Source organism: Anneissia japonica, unplaced genomic scaffold, assembly GCF_011630105.1.
Source record: "Anneissia japonica isolate Jap-2015-1 unplaced genomic scaffold, ASM1163010v1 scaffold284953_len930413_cov181, whole genome shotgun sequence".
Lineage (NCBI taxonomy): Eukaryota > Metazoa > Echinodermata > Crinoidea > Comatulida > Comatulidae > Anneissia > Anneissia japonica.
Window position 1 is genome coordinate 70,124 of NW_022746987.1, and position 27,821 is coordinate 97,944.

The 27,821-nt window shown below is 34.6% G+C and overlaps 2 protein-coding genes across 2 annotated transcripts in view; one reads left to right on the forward strand and one right to left on the reverse strand.

The window, feature by feature from the left end:
- Nucleotides 1-7,334, forward strand: part of LOC117120344 (secreted frizzled-related protein 5-like) — a 31,459-nt gene extending 24,125 nt beyond the window's left edge. The window contains exons 2-3 of the mRNA XM_033265372.1: nucleotides 683-772; nucleotides 5,242-7,334. Coding sequence (XP_033121263.1) covers nucleotides 683-772; nucleotides 5,242-5,552 — 401 coding nt within the window. The 3' untranslated portion in view covers nucleotides 5,553-7,334. The remainder of the gene's footprint in view (nucleotides 1-682; nucleotides 773-5,241) is intronic.
- Nucleotides 7,335-9,966: 2,632 nt separating this feature from the next.
- Nucleotides 9,967-27,089, reverse strand: LOC117120346. The gene is made up of 7 exons (XM_033265373.1): nucleotides 26,841-27,089; nucleotides 15,227-15,359; nucleotides 14,366-14,513; nucleotides 13,726-13,839; nucleotides 13,238-13,339; nucleotides 12,105-12,212; nucleotides 9,967-11,070 (listed from the first exon to the last, which is right to left on the reverse strand). Exons 1-7 carry the CDS (start codon nucleotides 26,891-26,893, stop codon nucleotides 11,000-11,002), a joined length of 729 nt encoding a protein of 242 aa, XP_033121264.1. The 5' UTR covers nucleotides 26,894-27,089; the 3' UTR covers nucleotides 9,967-10,999.
- Nucleotides 27,090-27,821: the final 732 nt, after the last annotated feature.

Consider the following 27,821-nt stretch of genomic DNA (forward strand, 5'->3'; position numbering starts at 1 on the left):
GTTCTATAACCCTAAATTTGGTGGTCAAAATAGGCGAGCGTGTTCCAGATGTTTTTTACATCTTACCCCCGTTCGAGCCACACACGGCATTTAACTTCCGTGTAAATACACGGACCTCGCACAGATATATTTCTGGCTCGAACGCACCCTAAGAGGCATGAGGCTCCTGAGGGCCCTAGAGTGATTTTAAGGGCTGGGGCCGTGATAGAGCTTAAGTGGGGTGTGGAGGGGGAACATGTCGTGTCCTTCGTTTGGACCGACTTAAGTGCGTTTTTTAATTAGGCCTAGTTTTCTCACGTTCTGTTCATTAAGGGTAATCTGATTTTAACCAGTAAGTGTGTTTTCTTAGGCGTTTATGTTATCAATATTAATATATGACTAATCATACAAGTTGAATGGCAATACTCGTGTTGTGCGTATTTCTCTATATTTTTTATGTAGATGTTTATTCATTTATGATGTATTTTATGAATCATATTTCGGTGTAGACCCAGTCCTATGGTATTTTTTTGTAGATGCGCAAGGACCTTGGAAACAATTTTACTATATCGAACTTGAACTTGAACTTGAACTTAAAACTTTCCTTTAATACTGTCTAAACTTTAATAATTACTGATCGTAAAATTTGAACAAAACTGTTGAAATTTGCCTATTTTAATTATCTGTTCAATTTTGTTTTTAGGTCAGGAAAAGCTTATGAATGTCTACACTCAATGCCATAACGATGCACCAGCAAGCTTGATTCTAGAATATTATTGTAAAGCAGAATTTGGTAAGTATAGATTCACCAAGTAAAAGTATGTGTCGGCACCAGAAATTCCAGGGGTGCGCGCCAGAATTTGATCGACGGGTATCAGATTTCACCAAAAATTAGTGGGGGGGGGGGGACTGATGAGAGTGTAAGTGGGTGTGGTTGGGCGTCTTTCAAAACCCATCGGAAGTGATCCAGGGGCGAAACCCGGAAACTATGACTATGTAGGCGTTTCAAAGGCTTACTTAATCGATTTTAGACTCTACTTAACGTGTCAAAAATACATATAATCTCCCCCACACCCGACGAGAGGTTCAATTTCCTCGGCCGGGTTCATATACCTAGCCCTCTGTGTTTTGGAAAAAATTTACATCTTGACATGTTAAGAGGAATCTCGAAAAATTCCTAGACTGCAAAACTCAGACTGTAAATATGCCAGCAGTGCTCCCCGACTAAATTATTAATAGACTTCTTCCCCAACGGGGGTCCTGGATTTCCCGACGGGGCCCTGTTCCTCGCCTCCACTGTCAAATTGCTTTGGTGAAAACTGGCACGTTATAATTGCACAATATTTATAGACCTATTATTATTTCCGTTTTAAATAAATACGCATTATTTTTTATTTCATTTCAATAATTTACACCTACTTTAAAAAATAAAAAAATGCAATAGTTACACGTCAATGCATCGCTTAGGTCTATTTAGGAAGGAAATCGAGAATCATATTAAATTTACAATAATAAATAGCGTCTTGGTTACATCTGTAATAGAACTAGCCTATATTCTTTTCTCGTCTAGAATACGCCTTTTGTGACTTATTACTGCAATCCTTAATGCCTGCAATAATTTATTCAAAGAAAATAATGATCATTATTAATTGTATAAACTTTAGATGCTATCTGTTAAATTTAAATTTGAAAAAGAAAAATAATTTAAAAATTTTGAATTAAGGATTATAGTGAATAAAAATGCATTTTTTCATAAAAAATTAACGTGCTCATTTTGCAGTAACATACAAATTATTAACTTGAGCATAGAAAATATTGGATTTAAACATGTGTACCCTGATTTTTATTCTGGATAATGATAATAAAAATAATAAAACATTTTAAGAAATATTATTAGTTTTAATTTGAATTGTCTTAGCCATCCTGTTATACACATCTAGATGTGTATAAGAGACAGTATATATATAATAACGAACATAAACTCACGATAAAATTTGAAATAAAAGTAGGCATTATTCCGCCATCGAAAGTCACAGTTTAGTCAAGTTACATGGGAATACAGTATGTTTTGTATTTGAAGTATAAACATATATGAAGCAACAATAACAGGCCTAATGATAATGGAAATGATAGTGATAATAGGCCCAATAACAGCAGCAACAACAGCTCTGTATATCATATTGTATTATAAAATTTCAAAATTTCAAGCTACCTTCCGTATACTCGCCCTTCAGCTAAACGCGGGTAAAATGTTACACTCAAAGAATGATGATCAGCATGATTAAACTAACAATTAAGACCTACACCTGCAGTTATTCTAACCACCAACGGTTCTCGTCGATTTCCAAAGGGTATTTGCATACTTTATTGTCTATAAAGAAAGATCTTATTTGTTATCAAAATACTTTTTTTCACATTAGAGAATTACCGTAACGGTGTTTTCAACAATGCGATACCTTCGGTGAGCTTACAGCGTCATAAGGTTATAAAGGCCGATATGAACTACCGTGAGAGACTCTTCTTCGTATCTCGTTTAGTTATCAGACTTCGACCTAAGAAACCATGAGAGCCTCTTCGTATCTTGTTTGTTTGTCAAACTTAGATCTGGTTAATCGTGAGATACTTCTTTCTGTATCTCTTTTGGCGTTTTTTTTTCTCCAAAAAAATTTTGTCCCATGGTTTAGACATAATGTTTCTGCAAAACAACAATTGCGGCTTGGGAAATCGACATTACAGTATCCGACTTCCCTTGATAATGTAAAATTACGATAACAACGGTCCATGCAGATTATTTAAAGTGCTTATCAAAACGAAATCTCATTAGTAAGGCTAACGTAGGCCTACCTATCTGTTCATTCGTTTTTAAAAAGTTATATCACGTTACCGGTCCGTTCCTTATCCAGAGCACGAAATCAAAACTATTTCGAAAAAATGTCCATAATTCCATTACTCCATAAGTTAAAAAATACTGTAAATTAAGGAAGATGCAAGACAAAACCTTTTATAGATTTTTGCTGTAGGCCATACACTTGTTTAAAAAGGCAAATTTAGAAAGAAATGCTGTAGTTCTTTATTTGTGTTCTAATCGAAAGTGTTTATGTGTTAAAACAAGTACAATGAGTAATACGATTAGCATTAATTGCGTAGATACGTTATTATTCCAGACCTAAAACCACATAATAGACTTCCATGACAAAACTGCTCCTACTAATTTTACGAATCAACAACTTCTCAATTTATATTGGCCATAAATAAACCAACAAATTCTGGTCAATGCAGTAAGCAATTGGTGTATATTTTGCCAGTGTGTCTATTTAAGGAAATAACACTCGAAGCTGACAATGAGTTCTGTTTCATTGAAACCGAAGGATGGAGAGCCAGACCGGGAATGCCTGCAACGCTACGCTCTGAACTCACGTCGATGAGTAATCGTAAATCAGGCAAACAGTCGTGAACCCTCACATTTTAGTGTGGTATTACAAGGGTAGCGTGTACTCTACTCATTCCGTTTGTGAGACGATACGATATTTCAGTTGCGTTCGACATCAGGTCGTAAAATATCGAAACTCCACGAAATCTGCAGGGACGTACGGGTCGTAGACCGTTGGCACAGACCTGTTTTCTGGTGCGCTGTCCGCCGTGCGTCTTCAGGGCGTAAAATAAAGTGCAACAACAAGTGGACCAACCTCTCTCGATATCCCTTTTAAGTACATACACATGCACATACGTGATACCTTCCTAACAGACACACACGATGAATCAGTATACTGGATTATATACTTTGCAAGAGAAAAACTGGGTTTGAATCACTTGGGTTCATGCCTGAAACAAAATTAAAGCACATGATGTTTGCTAAAAAAAAAAAAAGGTTTGAGATAGTATTCCACATATCTCCATGATTCCACAAAAAGTATACGATGAACGTAGGCCTATACTTTTTACTATACTAAACCTATAGCTAGTGATAAAATGATAATGATACTTAAGGCTCAGTATAAACCTTACAGAAAATCTAATCCTATAGAAGTAAAAGCACGTTAGCCTTAAAGCCAGGCTCTGGCGAGAAAAAAAAAATGAATATGATGTACAATTAATTATTTTTCTAAGACACGAAAAGCATTGACGAAAAACTCGGGAGCGGCTAATGAGCTACAGATTTTTAGATATTTAAAAACCGGGGAAAACAGTCGTAACCACCCCTTTTCAACCTTTTCCCCCAGGTTTTAAATATTCTAAAATATATATCTCATTAACCGCTTCCTAGTTTTTTAATCAAATATGCTCTTTGTGTGTTAGAAAAATTGAAAGTCATATAGGCCTAATTATCCGCTCTTGTTGTACAGTCTATCATGCACTGACGATGGATGGGTGTTTGCACTGACCTCCGCGGCGTTTAACTAATTGATAATTGCCGGCATAATAATGTCTGACTTCTGTTCGGAGAACTTTACAGTTAATATTATTTTGATTTCCACTTTCGTATCATTTTACGTTTGTTTGAATAATTTGATTCGCTAATGGCGCTTCTTATAATTAATCTAAATTCAGATATATTTGTGTATTACAGATACAGGTTGACTACCCGGCTAATAGTGACTTGGGTATCTATTGTGTCCGTGGGGTCAGGGTTTCCTATCGCAAGGGTCTACTCACTTTTATTAATTCTTAAGGGAGTGCTAAACCCCGGTAAACCTGTCATAATTCGTCTTCATTTGAAATCCTGCATCGACTCAAGGATAAATGTATGCCAAGTAAATTAGAAATACTTGTTATTAAACGAAGTGTGTGATCGCTGGGATATTTGATATTAGGATTTATATATTGATAGTGAAGGATCAAAAGTATTAAAGCTATGATTAATTCTCAAGGGATTTCAGCAGATCTTCCTTTACCAAATGACAGAGACTTTCCACTTGACATAAAATGAAATTATATATAATCAATTCACATACATTACATACATGCTTATGCACACTAACATACACAAACATTTTTATACTTATATATTAATCAAAATTATAATATATATATATATATATATATATATATATAATAAAGTCGTTTCATATGTATTTGTACAATGATAACCCTAGAAATTCAAATTTATGAACTGAATAATTATTAATTAAAAACCTTATATTTCTTAAAAGAAAAACCTAACAGAAGATGAAATGGAGCTTTCTGTAATTGTCTACTGTGTTGCTATCTAATCTTGATATGTTCCCATGATATCTAATTATCAAAATATTTTTTTTTATACAGTGATCAGGGTCAAGATTGACAAAGTCAGGGACTCGACAGACGGCAAGAAATATATAGCAAACAAAAAGAAGCGAAAAATTTACAAGAAAGGGACACTCAAAAAGCGCGATCTGAATAGGTTAACATTTTGGGCAACAGAGACCGGCTTCTGCAACTGCGACATCATCACAAAAGGCAATGATTTTTACCTAGTGATGGGCAAAAAAGCAAAGGACAACAAACTTATCATGACGTTTGCCCACACATGGGTCACCACTAAAGATTTTCGATACGCTACCAGGCGCTTTAAGAAAACGGATTGTAGAAACTGAGCTTTTACCTAAACTTGAGAACCTTAAAGTGGATAATTATGTGGAACCTTACAGTACATTGGTGTTATGAACGAACTGTATATTTATATATCTAGAAACAAGTTTTGTCAAAGTTTTTTTTGTGTGATACGCCTGCGGTATTTTTTTTTTGTCCGTAGGCAGTATAAGCCTATATTAGTGAAATGCATTAGTTGGTGTGTTTTTCGCCAACCTATAGATAATTAACGTAACAAATATGACTTAGATGGGAAACAACTATTGAGGTGTTTTATAGCTGTATGTTTTGATAAATAAAAATAAGACATTTTGTCTGATGATCCATCCAATGACATTTCTGTAGCAATATGTCACTCAGTATTTTGTTTACGTAAATGATAAAATGTTTCGCTGACGTCAGTCATCATTATAGTCCGGCTATGGTGCAGTCATTAGTACAAATGTGGCTCATTCCAGCATTATTAGTAGGAATATAGCAAAGTACAAATGTTGCTTTGTACCATCAGTACGAATGTGGCCAGTTGCGATCGCCAGTACAATTATGGTATATTATTGTTTTTATATTATGAATGTTGGTATTGTTATTACTGTATTATTATTCATACTTTATAAATCACTGTCATTCTTACTAATATTCTTCTTGTAAAACAATTTCGAATTATGTTTCTATCCTCTAAAAAGAATGTCTGCGCCATTTAAACGTAGCATATTAGGCCATACTTTAAATGACATCAGTGGCCTAGAAAAGAATATACATTCGGCGTCTTTGCTAATTTGTTATAATAGATAACAGTACATAAAACAGTTTTAAAATACCGGTTCAATTCTCCTTGGTTTGGACATTTTCCAAAAAGGATGACTAAAAGTAAATCTTCTGTTATACAGTACAGTAGTTGGTTTGTATCCATCGACGAGGATATTGCAGGAATTATTCTCCAATGTATATAGGCCCCTGGCCATTAAACCTTACAATAAATTAAAAATGTAAACAAATCTTTTTATAGGTAGGCATAAATATTTCTTTTGTTATATGCAAAATAAACATAATTTGCCACTGCTTGAGTTAAACCAATTTTGTTAGATATTAATGAACAAAATTTATTAACGGATGGAAATATGTTACATAAAAATCATTTCCGAGTTTAGAATAAAATGAACATTGCAAAAATGAATCTTAAACTAATAAATTGCATAATTTATATGATTGATTCTGTTGTAGAAGTTATATTTGCTTTTCACTTTCAAGGTCTGAGTTATATTTTACGATTTTCAGCAATGCTTTGTGTTTTTATCATTTAAAGGATTTAAAGTGTTATATATGAAAAATGAAGTGTGCAACTTCAAGGAAAGCTTGTAACACAATTTTAAATGTTGACAATGATCAATTTATAAGCTCATTTGGGATATCCGAAGGAGGTAACCATAGGCTTACAGTTAGTCTAGCAAAGCCATGTATAATAAAGAACAGACGTCTATGTTTTGAACTACGTTTTAGCCTAAAACTACTGTAGAAAAATTCAACTACTTTACCAGCTAAATGTTTGATAGTTCTACAGAGTAACAACTGTACATTATGTTGGTCAGTTGGGTTATCTCCTAATTCACGATCGCTCGCATTTTTCTCACGTACACAACGGAAGAGCTGTTTGTAAAATATGTCTAATACATAATACACAGTAATGCACGTCATGTATTTTATCATACGATTTCACTCTGGCACCATATTTGGAGTGCTTGAGTATTTGTATTTGCAATTGTAATGTATAAATGCACTTATAGAAAATATTCTCTTGTGGAATTGAGTGTTTTACTCATGTCTTTTTTAAAGCACCATGTATATAATTATAAAGTATATACATGTATAATATATATTCAGTATAAGCGATTTATATAAGCACTCCTTCAGAGTTGTGTTTTCCAGAACAAGCTACCAAGCTGTACCAGTCAAGGAGTTCAACAGCCGGACCCAGCATATTTTTGGATGCTAGAAGCTAGGATGCGATCTGGCATCATGGAGGAACAAACGTTTTATTTGTTTATTATTTGTTTATTTTACGTCGCACCGTAAAATAAACAAATACTGTAGATAAATTATAACAGTGCTCAGATAAGAACATAAGTTATTATAATAGTATCAAGCATAGTCCTTTTTTCAGTAGAATGAAAAAAAAAAAAGAGTCTGTAGCGGGATTCGAACCTGCAGCCTCTCCATCAAGGCGAGTCTCATTAGACTTAATCTAATCCTCGTGCACTCTTCTTTTACAACTTAATACTCTCTCACAAAGCAACTTTTTTTAACAGTTGTTTTATGTTAATAACGTTGCAACTTGGCTTTCAAAACGTTTTTATTTTTTGTAGAATCATAAATACGTATTTCCAACAAAATGTCTGACAAAATAACGTTCCAAACTTGACTACAACTTTGTGTTGTAGTTATTTTCTATCAAAAACAACACCAACGTTCATAGCGTTCGAGAATGTTATACAGTAATAACGTTTCGTGTCTGCCAGGGTTAGGGTCGCATACAGGAAACGATTGTTATGTTCACAGGAACAAAGTTAGCGGTTGTGATGAATGTTTAATTGCATTGTACAGTTTTAGGAGAAGATAATGCAAGATGGGGTTGCCGGTGGATTGTTGGTAAACTCTACAAGACTTAAAAATAATAATATTTAATATAACTTGTAGTATTTGCTATGTGATCTATAAATATCTTTTTTCACTATTTGTATGATCAGAATACAGTATATGTAAAATGGGATAGCTCATATTATTATAATGGCCAACGACAAGGGTTACATTACAAGATTTGTTCAATGAAGTTTAACAAGAGAGGGCGACATACACGTCATCTTGATTTCCAGAGAAGAAACATTTTTACACAGCCACAACTGCGGCAGATAATTAATATTCATTAGTTGCCTCCGACACACTAAAATCCATAAAAAATCAACCACGATTACCAAGCGATCAACACACATTAAACATAAAATTGCCTACAAGAAAACACGAGCTTATATAACCTACACCTACCATGGAATTTCCAGTCCTTGGGTAAATTCCTCACTCGGAGGACATTTTTCATCCATGTTGGGAAGTTTTCTATCTCTGGGATTATTTCTCCATCATTGCAAAGTTCCAATTTTGTCATAACATTCCAGATCATGATTTGGAACGCCCCACCTACACTGTTGGCAAATGTTCCACCTCTCTACCAATGAATTACCAACCCTTCCTAAGGTTTATTTCTTTTTGGAGAATAATAAGCCCCTAGAAAGTGTTTGTGCATCACATGTTGCACCGGCCTTCTCTATATTTTAGGCAATAAAAGAAATTATCTTTGAATCTTGAATCTTAACGGTATTGATGTCAGGAAACCCCTTACTCCCAAATAAAGGCACTAGTTGGTGGTGGGTTAAATACTGTAGTCGGAAAACCGGTGTTTTTTGTTTGATTACTTAAGTTTTGGCATATTATTAGATGATTTGCAATGATTATACTTAAATAAATAACTACATTCTAAAATTTAGTATTGTTTCTATCCTTTTTCCTGGCCATAAAAATAGCAGATTTCTATACTTCTACAGTATTAACACTATTCAGTTTACATTGGCTGGCAAGTACAGATATATAAGTATAGATAGGACAGACCTAATCAAACAAAATTTGAAATTTTTAGTGGATGATCAGTAATGAAAATTTGGTATAAGGCCTGCCGATTGTATCAACCTAGGAAATACTGTTTACAATTAATTATAGGTCCCTCTACAATTAAAGACCACTTCTGGGACCCGGCGTCACCATGTTCTTTAGTAGCTTTGGTCTCTAATTAGAATAGTATAGATAAAAGACGATTGTGAATTTTGGGACCACAAAGTGGTCTTTAATTGGAGGTGGTCTTTAATTAGAGGGAGAACTGTATCACTGTTTTGATCACCATCAGTTCTTTGAATTTTACTATGCTTCAGAAATAACTCATCAACAATATTAAAAATTATGACTGTGTGAAAAGCTACCGTGTTCTGTCGATGAGTGAAAGCATATCGCACCTTTGATACTGTAGTATTTTTCATCCTATTGTACAGCGCCACTAAGGAGCGATCTAATTTTAGGAGGAGGGCGAACTAAGCGCAATAAAAAAAAATGTATTTATTATGGAAAACCCAAATACAAGTCCATTGTTAGTAGTTTGTCATCCTTCTGGACAGCGCCACCATTGAGCGAATTAAGTTGAAGAGGAAGGCGCACTGAGCACAGTAAAAATTAAAACTGTATATATATAGTAAAATATACTGTATTTCAAATCACTGGAATATCAAAATTATTAGGCTTGGAATGCAGGCTACAGTTCGATATGTACAGTACAGAGTGACCACTACAATACCTACATCATAAAGGTCAGGAACAAAAGACTCATTTGACGTAGGCCTAATATATTTTAATGAATACACAGAATGAGGAGTATCTTTGTCAAGTACACCAGTCGTAGACTTGCAGGATTTAAGAAATAGTAATCAGCATTAACATAACAGAGTACTGTAATAACAAATATTTTCAGTACATATTAAATTATTCATGACATCAGTTTTTACATATTTACATCATTATGACATCTTTACTAACTACTGCATAGCAATGATGCTAGTATGCATAACTAATACAGTATTTGATTATCTTAAAATCATTTGGAGACTATTCTGCATTATTGCATTTAGTAAAGCATTAATTTGGTCTGTGTGCAAGCTTTGTTTTTTTGGGGAAATGATGGCATAAAACCACGGTTCTCAACCTGGGGTCTATTGCTCCCTCGGGAGTCGACAGACACATACAGGTGGTCTGTACATACTCTAGGGTCAGCAAGGGGGTCATTGAAATATATAAGGGTCAGTAACACCAAAAGCGGTTTTGGCGATCAACTATGTTTTGTATAATTTTAATTAAGTGGCATACAACCATGGAACATTGCCAATATCGAATGGGGTGGGTGGTGGGGGGGGGGGGGTTATTTTGGGTAATTAGGGCCTCGTAAATGACAAAAGTAGCAGAAAGAAATAATGATACAGTATTAATTTTACATTTAATAATAATGGTATAAATATTAACATAATAACCTGATAAATTTCTGACATGATTATGTAGTTCATCAATCTACAGGTATTATCATACGAACCGGTAGTATTAATTCACTTCAAAGAGTTTTACCTGAAGCATTTTATATTTACATTTTTATAAGGTTTATGTTGGTTTTTGTCTAATATTTATTATACATATTTACATCTGTTTAATATTTTCGTGATACTTTGTGATCTGCATTATGCGACTTCATCAGGGGAAATTTATGATTGAATGGATTGAATTAATTGAATCAATCAATCAATCAATCAATCAGTGTCAGCCAATAAAACATAGGTCTATCGCTTCTTTGGCTCTCTGCTATCAATCTTTCCCATCAGTCTAGTGCGTTGATTTTGTTGAAGAAATTACCACTGCCCTCAACGTCGTTATTTTCTGAATTGCGACCTGTTAGAAATAGAAAAAAAGAAGCTGAGTAGGAAAGAGTAATACATTAAAGTAAAAGTTCATCACATTACGGAGGTAACCTCTGATGAAAACAATTGATCATCCCCATGCCTCCGGAACAGTGGTGGAACCAGTGAGGGTCGGGACCTTATAATTCCCCACCCCTCATCGGAGAAATGGGAAAAAAGTAAGGGTTTATAGTTCTCTAGGTATAATATGTTCTTTTACGTCTCAGAATAGCTTAAACTGGCCCACGATTGCACAGTTTCGGACCCGCACAAGGTCTTGGTCATGGACACTGCACCTGGCCTGAAATCATCAGTCTCCCTGTCGGACAGCGCGCCCCCATCCTAAACAGAGGGTCTGCGTCTCGAATACCAGACACTTATATTGCATTTCAATAAATTATATATTGAAGTTGAACAAAGAACCTTCATCACTAAAATTAAATCGAAAAAATAGGCTCCCAGCGGGAGCGTGTGTCTACCTTTTAATGTATTTTTTTTCTTTGACTACTTTTAACTCATAACTCATCCACGCTTTCTGTGTTAGCAATGCACATGAATAATTGAACAGATTGTTGACTTTTTAGTTTCTTTTAGGCATGGCATCATATTGTAGGCTTATTATATGGAGGACTGTTCATTTCTATCTTTAGACTATGAGGCATCGCATCATTCATGCAACCGGATTTACTATTACAACTTTCAGGATTGATTGAAAGTGTCTACCTGCCCGCCAGCTGGCAGCAAACACAAACAGATCGTTGACTTCTTACTGAATATACAATTATTGTAGGACAGTATTTCGATGTGACAATTATAATTGTAGTGTAATGAAACGTCATGAATGCGCCACCAACGCCAACTTTGTTGAGGAGTTCGGGGCGTATAGATCGAGATTCCAATACTTGATTGACTAAGGCCTACTGTTGACGATGCTGATGTAAATAGGATGATGATGAGGAATATGGTAATGATGATAAGTGTGCCAACGATGATCATGATGGTGTTGTATATAGGCTAATTCCTTACTGTTTATCTCATTCTCATTGAATGTAGATACACTCCCAGACGAGAACGAAAACAACCAATCATCAAATATCTCATTCGACGACGACGACGATTCCCTCTGTGTTATACCTTTGAACGAAATGTAATAACGTTGTTAAACTCAGGAACAAACCATTTATACTTATGGATAAATAGATGGATGGATGTTAATATGATGGATGGATGGATGGTGGGCTGGATGGATAAATGGATGGATGGATGGATATAAGTGGTCGGTTGGTTGGTTGGTTGGTTGGATAGGTGGATAAATACATGTTATGATGGATGGATGAATGGTTGGCTAGTTAGTTAGTTAGTTGTGGTTTTGGTTCTGGTTCTGGTGGGTAAAGCGACCTCCTAAGGACTCAAAAAGTGTGGGGTATAACAAGAGGGGTAGAAATAGAGGCGAATGAAAGTAAAATTCCACCACTGCAGTTTAAGACGCGCAGCGTCAGTCATGAGCAGGCTTGCCGTGCCGTACCGCCTCCCCACGCATTGGACCTGATAGGTAGTAAACATTGGTATAAGTGGGACGATATATGGTTAGATGGATAGCTGGATGGATGACCGAATGGATGGATGGACGAATAGGCCTACATGTATGTGTATGTATGTATGCATGATATTATGTATGGAAATGTACAGATGGAAAAATAGATGGATGGATGGGTGGGTGGATTGTAGTGTGATAGGCTAGAGATGATGGGTAGAGGTATGGATAGAAGAAGGGAGTGACGGTCATACGGACGGACAGTGGGCAGACAGTCAGATGATGATGACGATAACGATGACGACAATGATGACGGTGATGATGGTGGTGATGATGATTATGTATAATGATGACAACGTATAATGCATGCCAGCTAGTGAAAACTTCTGTAGTTTTAGTTGAGAACATCTCGACGTTTCGATTGAGTTGCTTCAAATGGTCATCATGAGATGATGATTAAAGCAACTCCTGATGACGATTGAAGCAACAATCGAAACGCCGAGACATTCTCAACTAAAACTACAGTTCTTTTCAGAATTATCTAAGTGGTGTACCACAAGCATTTATTGTATTATTACTTCGCCATGAAAACTTTAAAACAATATTGAAAACTGTAAATATTTACCATTGTCGAAGTCTGACATTTTGTCTGATTGTTGGTCCGATGAGAACGAGAAATCCCAGCCTTCCCACAATTCTGGATTCGCATCTTCTGGTCTCAAATAATCTAAAATCGACATGAACAAACGATACAAACACTTTATAAGACATTTTTGGAGATTCAATCGAAACTTGTTAATGTTAGTGAGTCGATTCACAAAATACATGGTAACGCCATTGTAGCCCTAATCCCTGGCGCAGTCTAGTGTTCGGTTTTCAGTTCAGTGTTGGCTTCAGAAATATGCCGACAAGGGGTCCAAGTCTTTTAGATCAATATTCGGGATTGGCAATCACTTTGTTTGGTTCGGAAAATTAGTATTTTAGTCTGACGCCCTCATTATGGCGTCGGACGACAAACGTCCAAGTTTGTCGTCAAAGGTTCAGTTTATTAAAATTGTGTAATATTTATAACGTATTTATAGCAAAGACTTAAATTACTAATTGTTTACGTACCTTTCGATACGTCGAAAACGTTGTATAATTCCTTGACTTCCTCTGATGAGCCAAATGAGAATTCCCAACTATCATCCCAGAGATCATCATGCAAATCTTCTAGTTTTATAAAATCTGTAAAAGATTTAGTTTTGTGAGTGTTCTTTTCCTTTATAATATAATCATCAACATCATCAATATCAGCATCACCTCCACAACCATCACCATCATAATCACATCATCATCATTATCATAATCATCGTCATCATCATCCCATCATCGTTATCATAATCATCAACATCATCGTCTTCATCGTCATCATCATATGATTACTATAATGATCTTTAAAAATTGTTGAAGTTTGAAACATTTTCCTTTTTATTATTATCAACATCATCATCATTATCATCACCATAATCATCATCATCATCAACATCTTGATGATTAATGATCTTTAAAAATGTTTGCAGTTTGAAAGGAACTGGACATTTCAACATTTCTTATACCTTAATAATAGCATTTTTGAATAGATGAAACTGAGTTGGGCGTGGGATGCTGATGTATCGTATTTCGGTATCAATCTATTGATTTCTATTTTTAACACACATATGAAATTACTATAAACTGTTTGAATTGTTATCATTAATTATATGGAACATACCTGCCGTCATATCAAAACCAAATGGTTTGCTACACGTTCCCTTTGGAATACTCAGCTTGCTGAAGGTAAATAACCCGGGCTGGCATATTAGATCGGGTGAACAACGTCCATATATATCGTTCAAGCCCCCGCATTCCTCGCCTTCTGTCTGTAAAAACAAGAACATCCTAAATAACAGACTTTCCTGTCATTTTTTTTCTCACTAACAAGAGTATAATTTGTTTTGTTTCAACACAATGTCCGTGACCGAACTTTGAACTATTTCATTTCATTTCAGTTCATCTATTTAGTCTAGTAGCACCATGACATTTTTCAATTGGGTCTAAATACATAAAGCCAGTCTCCGGAGGAAAAATTGATATGTTTTACAATTGATTTTGCTTAGACACAAAAAGAGTGTTTTATGAAAAACTCGGAAACGGTTAATGAGATACAGCCCGGTCATATTTTCACTACTTAGGAAACGGATTGTTTTTTCTCAAGGGGTGTTTAAAAACGATTTTTGGCAGGTATAACATTTTCTAAAAAACATATTCAATAGAAAGGGAGGGCGGCTTGGCCCAGCGATTTAAGTTCTGCTTCTGAACCTCGTTGTCGAAGTTTCGAACCCCACGCTGACCATTCTTATTTACCCCAGCTTGCACTATTTACGGGTTGTAAAGTGGCTCACGCTATGTTTCAGTCATAGGTGCAATAACTTCATGGCTTATGAATTAAAAAAATAAATATTGTGAGCACCTCTTATCAACATTGATGGTAACATCAATCCTGCTATACCGAGATAAAAAAAAAGAATCATGACAAGTGAACTAGTGAAAGCCACTCTGTATAAAATGAGAAACATCGACACGCCAATGTTACCTTTCCGCATACACGACAGCAACCTTTGCAAGGATTTTCCACAGGCAGTGAGCCTGGAGGGCACTTCAGTTTTGGGCATTTCTCAATTTTCTTCGAACATTTGCAGCTGGTAGCAAGGGTAGCTGACATCACACTGCAAGAAATAAAAAAAAAACAAATAAAACATGAAACATTTCCATTAATAACAGGTGAGTCATAGTTAGGTAAGGCGCCCTCTATTGAAGACAGTATCGAACTTCCAAAACTTTTAACTCTTCGACATGACAACACACCAACCAGAATTCGCTCCATCTTCTTATTGAGCTACATATATTTAAAGCTACAGAATACAGACTAACTAAGCATTTAAAGCCGGTCATGATGAAATGGGAAAATGAGAGGCGTATCTGTTGGACTTAATTTGGAAAACAGAAACCTTCTTTACAAGAGTAGACCTTGCCAACTGTGGTTCAAACTGTGGGTGTATTAGTTATTATTATTTCTTCGTACGTTTCGAATTCACAAGCATAATTATTTAGGCTGAGTAATAACAAAACAAAAAGCCTCCAGCCCTGTGGGCTTATTTTCTTTTTTATCGGAACTACTATGGGGTTCTTAGTTTGGTGTCGACGATTAAAACCCCGCAATAAAAGTTTTGAAAAATGCTAATAATATTCATGTCTAACTGCAATATAAACATCAAATATGAAATTTTAGTGAAAATAAGACTATTAAACACTACCCAATCTATAATATTGGTTTGATAATTCGAGCATCATATAGGCCTAACTAGCATACCTGTATCCGTCGTTATTTGACTTATGTATATAAAAGTTATTATTAATTTAAAGATTGTTTGAAAGTGTTTAGTATATATACTTAGCACATTGTACTAATAATCACAACCATATTTTAACTCGTAAACGTGAATGAACCGATTTATCCACCACAACAAGTGAAAATGGAACCTTGCAAAAGTAGGTGATGGTTAAACAGAGACAAGACGCTGTGAAGGCTCAATTATCCTGTTAATTGGCAATTACTGCAGTACATTGCTCCTGAGGTTACTAATACTGCAATCAAACATAAGCCTAGTTTCTATCTTGCAAATCTCTGCTTATTATTATTTATCTTTTCACTGACAATAACATAATTATAAAGATCGAACCACTAACTACAGGATACCTTAATATATCCTATTGACAATTATTATATACAGTATATAGTAAGGTATATTAATATAAATTATTTGCAATGCGTTGAGAACTAGCGTTGGTCCACGTATATGGGACATGTGCAAAATCAGTTACTTCTATTCGGGTTGGTGTGCCAGTTTCCAGCAGAAGTCCGGTTGGATTCCGGTTGTAAGTGACTTCATTTCTTTCACTTGCAGATTTCATTTCATTGCGTTCAACATTTATAATTTGAATTGGGTTTATAATTCTTGTACAGTTTGCAGCACTTATTATATTTCAATTCAATTCAATTCAAATTTATTTGAGCAAAATTCAACACATTACAAATAACAAAACAATGAACAATAAAAAGATAATTTAGTAAAACATTTACAGCTCAGGATAACCCAAAAAACCCGAATCGGTTTATTTCCGTTGGGATCCCTTAAATAAAAAATAATACATAAAAGTTGGTTAAAAACTAAAACAAACATTAATATTTATAACACCAAGCATATTTATATGTTAAAACTGTTTACTGATTGTTTGTCATTTCAGACTTTGTTGCTAAATATAATTTTATTCTTTTTTTGAACATATTTAAACTCGGTGAAGACTTGATCATATAGGGTAGTTTGTTCCACTCTTGTATAGCCGTAACATAAAATGTCTTACTGGTTATTTTATTTTACCTACTCATCCATGCAAGTAATCATCGCGTTAACACCATCTCCTGGTTTTTGGAAGTATTAACTTAAGTTTATAATGATCTTAAGAAATAACTGAATTCCTGGAACACTATTTGATTTCAACCGATCGAACAGAATGTCATTAACACAACTGAATTATGTTTCATTAGAATAATATTGTGCCATTGGTACAACGGTTACGATTACAGTGTAGCTTTTATGCTCACCAATTTCATCAGAAATGTCAGATATTGCAATAATTAGTAACTAAGCTTCCTGTTGTAAATTGGTAAACCAATATCAAAAGTCAATAGGAACAAGCAACTCATCCAAATACACGTCACTGACAACTTCACGACCAACACGTGTAGTTTTCTGAATTTACATTTTTTTTTTTAATTCAGCAATTATTGCGTAGGATATACACAAACTAATCATGTGTTATTAAATAATAATGATGATGATGATGATGATGATGAGGATAATAATAATAATAATAATAATAATAATAATAACAATAATTACTTTACTAAATCACATAAACGTTGCTTTAATAACGAAACACGACACATTGGAGACTTCTCATTATCAAGATAGAGCATGTAAAATTAAATTGGAAAATTAAAAAAAATACGGAATGCAAATAAGCAATCAAAATATTATTAGTTTAAGGCAAGTTTAAACAAACAATTCAACAATACAAACATTAGTCTTACCTTATCATTAAATGGACCTTTCCGAAGTGCTAATCAAACTTAACAACTGACCAATCAGAACAGTGCGCACGTCTTTACGTATGTTTTAACACTGTTGTTTTGTGGGACTTTTGCAATAATATCCAAGGGGAGGGGCTTAACGGAATGGTTCATTCACAAATCGCAATTCATGTGGTTTTTTTTTTTTTTTTTTTTTTTTTTTTTTAACAAAAGATTTTCAGATTTACTATAAATGGAAAAATGGAAAAAGGCACCTCTTTAGGGACTTGTGTGAAATCTATATTGTGCCTATATATAGTACACTTCCTCAGGGAAAGTCATTAATATATATTAATGGCCATGCGTGTTGGTTCGCCACCAAAAAAAAAGGGCGGTAGGCTTTTGCTTGAAATAGTACCGACGGGAGGATGATTTTTTTTTGGTCCTTAGACCTACTGCTTTCTCTTTCTTGATTATTTGTTATATGACTTTTAAACATCATAATGGTAGTATTATATATAGGCCTATATATTTAAATACAAATGGATAAATTATAATAACAGTGCTCAAATAGGAACAAGATGTTATAATCATATCAAACATAGCCCTTCAACAAATAGTTCCTTTAATTCAGTTGTATGAATAACAAAGTGTCTGGCGGGATTCGAAACCGTAACCTCTGGCTATCAAGCGAGTATCATACGCATTAGACCACAGAGATCTACAGGGTATACGCGCAGGTTTAACCGCCAGGCACTTTCCTTCTCACACCTGACTAAAAAGCTCACACACAGTGGAGCTATATTTATAAGCTAGAAAAGCTTATACCGGTAGGTCTTTAAAAATGTATAATTCATATATTTTTATTTACTTTTTTTCTCCTAATGTTTGGTATTATTTTTGTTCAGGTGGATAAATTAGTATAGGTTTACTTTCGCCTGATTTCCTCCACTTTCTTGCTTATTATTGTATATTTTATGTTGTGAGATGAATACACACACACACACACACATATATATATATATATAAATGTATATGTATATATATATATATGTATATATAGATATATATATATATATATATATATGCCTACATATACATTTTTTATTGGAACTTCGATGCACTTTTTGCACTAGATTGATGAATAGAAGACATAGTCTGGGACATGTATTATCGTTTAGTTTAGATTGTAGGCCAGACTGTCGAATGTACGTCATAAACCTGATGCAGATGGTAACTTTGTAATGAATTGAATTACCAAACATTATCCGGACAATAGAAGCCATTAAATCTGCGAATTACATTTCAACAACTTGTATGCGAACGATGATGAACGGAATACGATGCATTTTCATCGTTTTATTTCATGGTAATACTCGCTGGAGGAGACATCATCGCTGCTGGATAATATATCAAGATATGTCAGGTTTGTACGATCAGGTATTATTATAACTTACTTTCATCAAATCATAGGAATATGCTGAATGGTTCGAGCAGAAATGAAGAATAATTATTAATACAAATACAATAAAAAAAGAAATTTAAAAAATCCAGATATAATTATCATTACGACATTCCAGATTCAACATTTAATTTGCTACAAATCCACGCACGTGCTGTAATCCACTAAACACGTTCTCTTAATCTTGAAAGCTCTGATGAGGGCAGTATAATAGAGGCAGTAGAGTAGCCCTAACGACCGCCCATACAAAAATTATTAATCAATCAGCCTAGTTGTTTCTAGAGCTCCTCAAAGAGCTAAAAACTACAAAGGCTTACAAAAGATAAACTGTCACGTTAGATAGGCCTAAGGGACAATTTTATACATGATGCCTATCAAACACAAAAAAACCCATTATTATTAATATTTATTAATGTTAGTTTTGTTCACCAAATTGCAACATTATTTTTACGCAAATTGTTAGCTGGGTGGAAGTGGAATGCCTGAAGGGAAATGATAACTGCTGTACGAATAGAAAGAATTTTTTTTTGTCTTTGTTTCAATATTCTAGATTACTTGTTTGCAAAAAAATAGCTATTATTGTTATCGAGATAACGTGCATGCCTATTATAAATTGTTTTCATGTAACTGGTGACTTAAATCACGCTATTGAGGAAGTTTAATGACGTCATTTACGCGATAGCGGATACGCGATGTAGTCTTACGTCATTCATACCGGTATGTCATCGTGTCCCTGATAAACATCAATATGGTTTTGAAGTTGATGAAATTAACTCCGGTTCACTCAGAATCCGGGTTTAAAAAAATCGAATATTATGTTTAAATGATGATTAATATATGCAGAAGCCTATTTCTATCGAACTGATTTCTGCATTATAATTTGATTTTAACATTATAGTCAACTACTAAACGGCTTACATGCTAATAAGGTCACAGGAAGTAAAGTTAGCACGTTACTTGTTTTTTTTTCTACCATTGCAGCTGAAAACATAATATCTTTATTATCAGGTACTTGTCAAGCACAATTAATTTAAGCAAAACAGACCGTTCGATCCTAGGCTAATTTAAGATTGTTATGTCTTTTGTGATTTGTTTTTATCGGATATAATCAGAATGTTTATAGTTCGTTTATGAACCCATTGCACTATTTTTTATTAGCCTCAAGATTAATCAATATAGTACATAATGTAATCATTTCAAGAATATTCGTAAAAGACTTCTCGGATTACCTTAATTAACATTACCCTTTTTCATTTTATATAGGCCCAGTTCTAACATAATGACATCATCCCAGTATAATGTATTTGTCAATATCTGTTAGCGTCACTTCTTTTATATTTAAATAAAACAATCAAGGTTGCTACGGAAACACGAATTAAATAATAATTGAGTCCTTGAAAAAAACAAACCTTTTTTATTTTTAAAACACAACTGTGACATATCTTTTCAGCCATTGACGACATTAAAATAAACTAGAGGCTTACTGTCGGTCTTAGATGCCGACCTACACTTGCACAATAAAATCTATTATCTAAATAAACAAATCACTAGTTTTTATAATAATGAAAACATATTTTCTTAGCTAAATAGCCGCCGTTAAGCCGGGTGCACACGTGAGCGCTTGACGAATGATGACGATGCCACGTCTTCAGTTTGAGCAGCAGATCGTCATAAATAACGATCCGTGCACGCGCACAGTCGACCGTGCAGTCGTGTCGGACGGCAGCCGTCGGGGCAATGTGGCATTGCAGCTCTTGTTTCTTAACGTCTGTCAATTGCCGGAAACCGAGTTGTTTTACATTTTCTCATTGGAAGTGAATACCTTATATGATCATTATAGGCCTATTTAAATGAGTAGGCCCTACTCAATCTTTTCATTACATTTTGATTTTAAAAGTACTATTATCCATAGACAGTAGGCCGATATCTTAGATTTGAAACAGGTGTGTGCGTTAATATATCTGAATCCCGGATGACTATACGTGTCTAACTCTTTACAGACGTCGAGTCGAGTCGGAGCCTTACACGCTTACAGTTCATTAAGAGAAAGCTAGATTAGCGTTTAGCGAAGAAAGGCATAGGTCTATGTCTATAATATATTTTACTTTATCATAATGTAGAGTCACACCTCAAAATACCTAAAGCGGTAATAAAAAAAATGTTACGTTGCACAGCGATTGGCGTATCTGGACCTCGGTAGCTACACAATTCACCATAACAGCGTTATAAAAGCTTATACCATTTATTGCCAAATTCACGATCAATAAAATAGTAATAGCCTTTTAAGAATAGAGACGTTGACGCATTTGAAAATTGATACTATTTATAAAAATTGATATTATGATATAAACTTAACCTTCTACGAAGTGGTCAGCAGGACAGGTGACACCGAAGGGCGTTCCAATTTTACGTTAAATTTAGCACAATACGGGGTGCAGAAAAGGCAATCGTATTTTAATCTTATATATTTACAACTTTATATTTAGCCCTATAATTTAGACATAGTAGACCAACGATAATTTTAATTCTACGATCGGTATCCTAAATGGATTTTGATATGTATTTATTAAATTACAAATAGAAAGCACATTAATTAGGGCTAAGTCATCGTCGTACGTACATTAGAGCAACATAAACTTGCACAAAAGTGCCCCGGTGTATGACCGGCCTTGCTCTAAAAATGTATCGTTCAAAGACGTGATATATTACTAATGAATGTGGTTAGAAATGTAGCTACCCCCCGCCAGTAAGTCTGAATAACAAGAAGGGTCGAATGTTTATCTTGGTCCCGTCTTAAAGTTGTCAGGGTTGGGGGCGTTTCTTCTAATCATCACTCTCAATTTCCTTGAGGTCACATAACCGGTTTTAATATGTTTTAGTTCAGTTATTTCGCTTGTCTTTCTCTTTGCATTTCTGGAAAAGACTCTTTGCATTGTATTTTTCTTTGTTATTTCTTATGATCCCTTTAGTTTTTACTATTATTATTTATATTATTATCATGCCTGGCAGACAAACGGCCCTGTACTTAGCAAAAAAGTTAGGCAAGAGTGAAAACACCCTTTTCCTATTCTTCCAATCCAATCCAATCCAATACTTCTTTATGAATATGAATTATCCAATTGTCTAGTACAGTCATTCAATGAATTATTCGCAAATGTTAAAAATTATCACAAATGATTCTGATTGGTTCGGTTATTTTTTGCTTCTCAAATGCTCAACAGGTGTGTGCGTTATATTAACATTTCTGAATCTCGGATGAATATACGTAGCCTATGTATAACTCCTACCATGGAGGAATTAGTCCTACAGACGTCGAGCTAGCAGACCGGAGCCTTGCATTGCCGTCTCGCTTACAGTTCATTAGGAGAAAGCTAGATTGGTTAACGAGAGCGGTAATTAGCGAAGAAAAATATGTTTATTTAGTTCATTTAGTTTATAATAATATAGGAGCCACACCTCAAAATACCAAAGTAAGGCCAAGGTAATTCAACAGAAGGACGCACATCTCCGCTCTCGAACATAGCGCGTGCGTACAGTCCTTTGATCTTTACTGTGGCATCGACAATCCGATACTAGTTGCGAGTACAGCCGTCAATTATTAGTCTATGCGTGCCATTCGTTTTATGGTGTTAGTTTTTATTTTATTAATTTAGGGTACTTCGCAATGTCTGTTACATCTGATTTTTTTTTGACCGCGAGCTTGTTAACGGTTTATGGTCTGGTTGCTATGGTTTTTGTGACGTTCAGCGTGTAGGGACGCACTTGCGCCTAGAATGTCGATGCCAGAGTTATAACCTTTGATGTCCCGAGATGTGCGTCCTTCTGTTGAATTGCCTTTGTAAGGCCAAAAAAGTGTTATGTTGCACAGTACTAGCGTATCTTGGAGTATAATGACATTAGGTTGGAGGCCTGAGGAGGACGGGAAATTTAGCGGAATTGGGGGAGGGGGTGGTGTATGCTTGCAAGGCGGCATAGCTAGCAAAATAATGAATTGATATTATTATGAGATCGCATGGGGAGCAAGCTTTCTATTCAGGGTAGGAGTTTCCCTCAGGACCTCGTGACAACACCTTTTCCCCAGTCACATTTAGAAATTAATTCATGGTCGGTAGGCAATTTTTTTTTTGCATGACCTAGGCCTAATTTTATTGTTCAGTGCCAACCAACCCTCTCCCCAAGTATTTTGGCTAAATTCCAAGTTTAGGTATCAACTTCATTATTAAAGCTACATAAGTAAGCTTTTAAACATCACACAATTATTTTTGATTTCTTCTTAGTGAAAAAAAAATATTTTTTTTTCCAAAAGGAAAATCATTCTATCGGGCTTTGGCTATAAAACGTGTATTTGTTTTGATCGTGTATTTCGATATTTCCCAAAGTGAGGCTCTGGAGGAAAACAATGTTTTGATATGTTGTAAAACTGATTTTTCTAAGACACAAAAAATATATTTGACGAAAAACTTGGGAACGGTTAATGCGATGCAGATTTAATATTTAAAGACTGCGGGAAGAAAAAAAGGTGGAAAAATGTGGTGACGCCCCTTATCCCCTAGTTTTTCAGATATTCTAAAACCTGTACCTCATTAACCGTTCCAGAGTTTTTCGTCAATCAATGCTTTCTGTACCTTAGAAAAATCAGTTCTATCAACATATTAAATTTTGTTTCTACAAAGCCTGACTTAATGCACACACCATGAACAATTATCTCCTTGATAATAAATATGATATGATTAAATACATGATATTGCAACTTTCTGGTATGAGTAGGATAATAACGCACCATCACTTTAAAGAGTATCTGACAGTAGGTCTATCGTGGAGCTATAAGCATAGCTCGAAGGTGCTTCATAGGCCTGACTATTATATTACTGTATTATGACCAACTGGGACTATAGTCTGTAGGCCTATTTGAAATCACTATCAATCAACCTCATAATACTCATTCTTTAAACCTTTGATAACAAGGAATAAGAACAAAATTCAATTAATAGAAAATTCATTAAATGTAAACCCATTAAAGTCTTTTAAAAAAAATCGACTTCCGCCGGGTAGGCCTACGCGAACAATTATTTTATTCTGGAATTCTTGTATTATGACGTCACAACATTCCAAATATTTTTTGTCAAATTACATCAAGATCGAATAACGTACGTGATCTTCAAAATGTTTCAAATAATAAAATATAAGGGATTTTTTTTAATCGAAGGAATGTAATACTGGACAAAGTTGTTACTGTTTTAAGTCACGTTTTAATGTTTTATGAGTAACCCTGTATATTCTCAGCAGTGTTGCTAAATAATGTATCGTAATATTTTATCGTACTTAAAGTTAAACTTAATTGTATAGTAGGTGGTTGACTTGAAATTATACCCATTAGCCAATAATAACATACTGTATAACAAGTATATAGTGGGTGTATTATTCATTTCGTTCACATGAATTAATAAAATATTAAGTGGATAAATGAATGAATGAATGACAAACGAATGAACAAACAGTGGGTGGGTGGATTGATGGATTGACGAATGGATGGATGGATTAATGCACGACTGATTACACCTTTTTTTTTTTTTTATAAGAATCAGTAATTTTTTTCCCAGACTCAGTGTTCTTATTATTTTTCAGATTTTAACTCAAAATGTTTCTAATTTTCTTCTCATTTTACGCACTTTTAATTATTATTGTTATTACGGTACTGTATTACAGAGGGTATTGCTTTCACGTCTGCTGCACATACAGTTCTGATAAGATTTGTTTGTTTTTAAAGTTTTTTTCAAATAAAAACCTCATTTGACATTTTAACCGTATTTGGTTCTCAATTTTTAGGCAATTTCAGACTCAGTGTTCTTATAAAATGTGTTCTTTAAAAAGTTTAATGCATGAAAAATGCATGAATGAATGAGCAAATTAACGAACGAGCGAACGAAATGGAAAATAAATGGTTGATCGAACTGTGTATCATAACATAATCTGACACATGAAGTGGATAGAAGTGGTTGGCGCATCGGTTGTGGCTTGGACTCCTAACCTTAAGATCGGGGGTTGGAAACCTTAGGCAAGGCACTTTATCGGTTGTCTCTCTCCACCCAGGAGTAGACCTACAATTGGGTACCTGGTTAGGTGCAAATACACCATGCGCTGATTACTGCTGCAACATTATGGAATTCCCTCATGGGGCCTGAGTGTGTGTTCCATAATGTGCTTGATCATCCAGTGACCGGATGTGGGTGGGGGGGGGGCAATAGCGCATAGAGGTCTCTACAATATGCGCTATATAAGTCGACAATTATTATTATTATTACTATTATTATCATTACATGAACCTCGGCAAGTAATTACCAATCTAAGACCACTATAATGGTTTTTGAAATTCTGTGAATGAATTAAACAAAGATCACAGTATTTATCATGTGTGTAATCCAGATTACAATAATTATTTTTAAATGGAAGTGCAATAAACTACGTCTTAAGGGATTTATAGAGGAAATCCGAAAGCGTTCTAAAATTCTCATGGGCGGTGGTCAATATTCACAGCGTGCATCTCGTCTCATTGAGGATTATAATTATTGGTTTTCACCGTGTTTTATTTCACTAATACCGGTACATTAATATTAGATTTATTAATAGCTCTGATATTACTTCCTCCTCCATACGTTAAAAATATATTTTAGCTTAAGTATTTAAGATAGATTAGAACTATGTCTGGCCCTATTGTCTATGGAAAACGCATCAAACATATATAGGCTAATATATAATTTAATTTTCTAAATTAACTTCATTATGCGTGTAATCAACAATTTATAATTATATATTATAATTATATATTATTTATAATTATATATTATATATAATTTTCTGGGCACTCTGGGAGAACAGTCTTTTTGACTGAAGAGTCCACCCAGTATAAAGAACAAATAAATAAAATATAAGAAGGCTATAACTAGCGTAAGGTTAGCACGAGCGTCGATTGGTGACAGAGGGACACGTCCCTCACATTTCCAAGGACGGACATCATTAGTTGAACCCCCTCCCCCTACTATTCACCATTCAAAGGAGTTAATCAGTAGATAAAAAAATAAGATACATCACATATTTTTATGAATGTTATTCAGCACAAAATATAAAATATAAGTGGGGTTTTGTTTCAAAATTGCAAGGTAAATTAATCACTGATGAATATGCTGAAAAGTAAATAATGTTATCATTAAATCAATTTAATACGACTATACAATTTTAGAACGCCGAGCTTCAGGGGCCTCGCCCCTGAACCCTCAAAGGGGCTTATCCCCTGCACCACCCCACCGGGGGCCATGGGCGGCCCCAGCTAAAGCTTAGGCCTACGGCCCAAGGCTTCCTTCTTTCACATTTATCCCTCCAAAATTCAAGCACTGATCGACGCCCTTGCAGGTCTACGTAAAGTACGCTTGTTTTACTTTCAATTAACTCAATTTCGTTTTTTTTAAAGTCCTCATAAACATGAAAAGCATAGGCCTATGTAAAACAATAAAATACTCAAGTCATATCGAAAGTGCTACTCACCATGTTTCACATTCCATTAAATGGTATACTGATATTACCATTTTCCATAATTATTGATAATAAAATGATACCAACCTTGAGACTGCAACGGATAATAAACAAGCAGATACGAAGATCCTGTCAAGCATGTTGTTATCTTGAATTAGTCGGAGCAGACGATAAAATAATAAACAGTACAGGATATTTGACGAAGAATAGTTCACGGTTCGCGCGTCTCTCGTCGTTTGAAGTGTGTTGAACAACGAATGTTCGAATCCTGTTCCTGACTTGTTTTATACTGACAGGCGGGTTAACAGCCAATCACCCACCACCTATTATGTGATTACAGTAACAGTCAACCTTGGCTAACTCATCTTCAGCTGGTCGACTAAAAAAATTAGCAACGTCAAAGTTTCCAATGCGCCAATCAAAAACATGCGCGCATGTCAGATAGACGAAGAACCGACCAATCAAATTGGAGAACTGATACATCTAAGTTGTTTCTCGTCTGCTGCGTTTATTTTTTTGATCAAAGTGGTTCCGTAAGGAAACATGATGATCGACGATGAGCATGATGGTATGTATTTTCACGCTTAAATGTTTCGTTTTCTTCTACATTTTTTTCCTCATAAATGATCATCACATATTTAGTGGATAATATTGTACTAATTTATCTGATCATCATGTGGAATGTAGGCCTATACAATTAACAAAAATATAAACCTACTGCTGTTTTTAACACATAGTTTGTTAACAACCATTCAATTTAAATTTGGACTGAAAATATTATAATAAATTTCATCACTTATAAAAATTTATTATTTTTTTCTTACCCGTTAGGCGGATTGCTTATTTTTGCAATGCTAAAAGATAAGCATTAACGAACCTAAAAAGTTAAATGACGACATTTTGAACAGGTTGTTTTAATTATTTATTTGAAACAGAATTTATGGAACAATTTGATTTGACTTTTAAACATCATTTATGGACCAATTTTAACATTTTATTAATAAATTGTTGTAATGAATTAACACATTTTTTCATAGTTTTACCAATCGTTGTACAGTTCATAATTCA

Excerpts from the sequence above, each read along its gene's own strand:
- LOC117120346 (XM_033265373.1), bottom strand. The coding sequence starts at position 26,893 with ATGCTTGACAGGATCTTCGTATCTGCTTGTTTATTATCCGTTGCAGTC. Across the intron at positions 15,360-26,840 it reads TTATCCGTTGCAGTCTCAAG|TGTGATGTCAGCTACCCTTG; the intron begins GTTGGTATCATT and ends TATTTCTTGCAG. Across the intron at positions 12,213-13,237 it reads AATGTCAGACTTCGACAATG|GTATAACACAGAGGGAATCG; the intron begins GTAAATATTTAC and ends TTTCGTTCAAAG.